A 958-nucleotide genomic window follows, 5' to 3' on the forward strand; every position below is an offset into this window, starting at 1 on the left:
TACCTAGAAAGATGGAGATGGTACTACTTCCTTCTGGGGAAGAGAATTCCCTCCTCGACCCACGCACACGCGCACTGTGCCATTGGCTCACCAATGGTGGTGATTGGTGAATCAAACACGCAGGTGTTTTATCTCCGACCGAAGCGAATGAAGGTGCTGATCCTCGAGGAGAACGAAGACGACGCCAAGAAGGGCATCGCCACCTCTCAGAACGGCGAGGCGCAGCCCAGCGCAGAGAATTCCTCGGACGGCCCGAGCGTCGACATGGCGACATCTGGAACAACGACCGCGACGACCACCACGATCGAGGCCGCCGCTGCGACATCGACGGAGCCGGGCGACGACGACCACCAAAGCGGAGAGTCCGCGGACGTGCGCACCGAAGCGGACGAGGTGGCCGTCGCTGAGGCGGTCGACGATGGTAACGACCAGGACAAAACGGAGGAGACCAAGGAGGGCGACAAGCCACAGAAGAAGGAGATGACGCCGAAGACCGCGCGCCGGACGCCGCCCGTGAGGTGTGGCAGATTTTGGCCAACGCCGGGTGGAATCCGCCGGCGGTGGACGACGAGGCCAAGCCGCGCAAGGTGGTCGTCGACGCGCCCACCACCGTGCAGCAGCGCATCTTCTCCTTCGACTCGCCCACCGCCCTCCCCTCTAGGTGCTTACCTACCACCTGCGCCCTTGTCTCCGTCTTGCGGTCGCGTCGTTCACCAGCGTGTGCGGTGGCGTGTGCGGTGGTGTGCGCGGTCTAGTCTGTTGGCGCGTCTGGTGGTGCGGTTCCTGGAGGTGGGCTGCAAGCTGCCGCTGGTGTGGCGGCAGGGCATGCTGGTGATCAAGGACGACTGCCTGGCGCTGATCGAGGGCAACTGCCCCGGGCAGGACCAGGTCACCATCTCCGTCTACGGCAAGCAGCAGACGGCCAAGTTCATCGCCCTGCTCGAGTTCAACTTCAACG

General features: G+C 63.7%; 1 protein-coding gene across 1 annotated transcript in view; it reads left to right on the forward strand.

Moving 5' to 3' along the window:
* Positions 1 to 147: 147 nt before the first annotated feature.
* Positions 148 to 958, forward strand: part of ACA1_388890 (uncharacterized protein) — a gene marked incomplete at both ends in the record, with an annotated part of 1,303 nt that continues 492 nt past the window's right edge. The window contains 3 exon segments of the mRNA XM_004333153.1: positions 148 to 513; positions 528 to 661; positions 756 to 944. Coding sequence (XP_004333201.1) covers positions 148 to 513; positions 528 to 661; positions 756 to 944 — 689 coding nt within the window.

The sequence above is a fragment of the Acanthamoeba castellanii genome (genome assembly GCF_000313135.1).
Source record: "Acanthamoeba castellanii str. Neff unplaced genomic scaffold scf7180000084733, whole genome shotgun sequence".
NCBI classification, from domain to species: domain Eukaryota; phylum Discosea; order Longamoebia; family Acanthamoebidae; genus Acanthamoeba; species Acanthamoeba castellanii.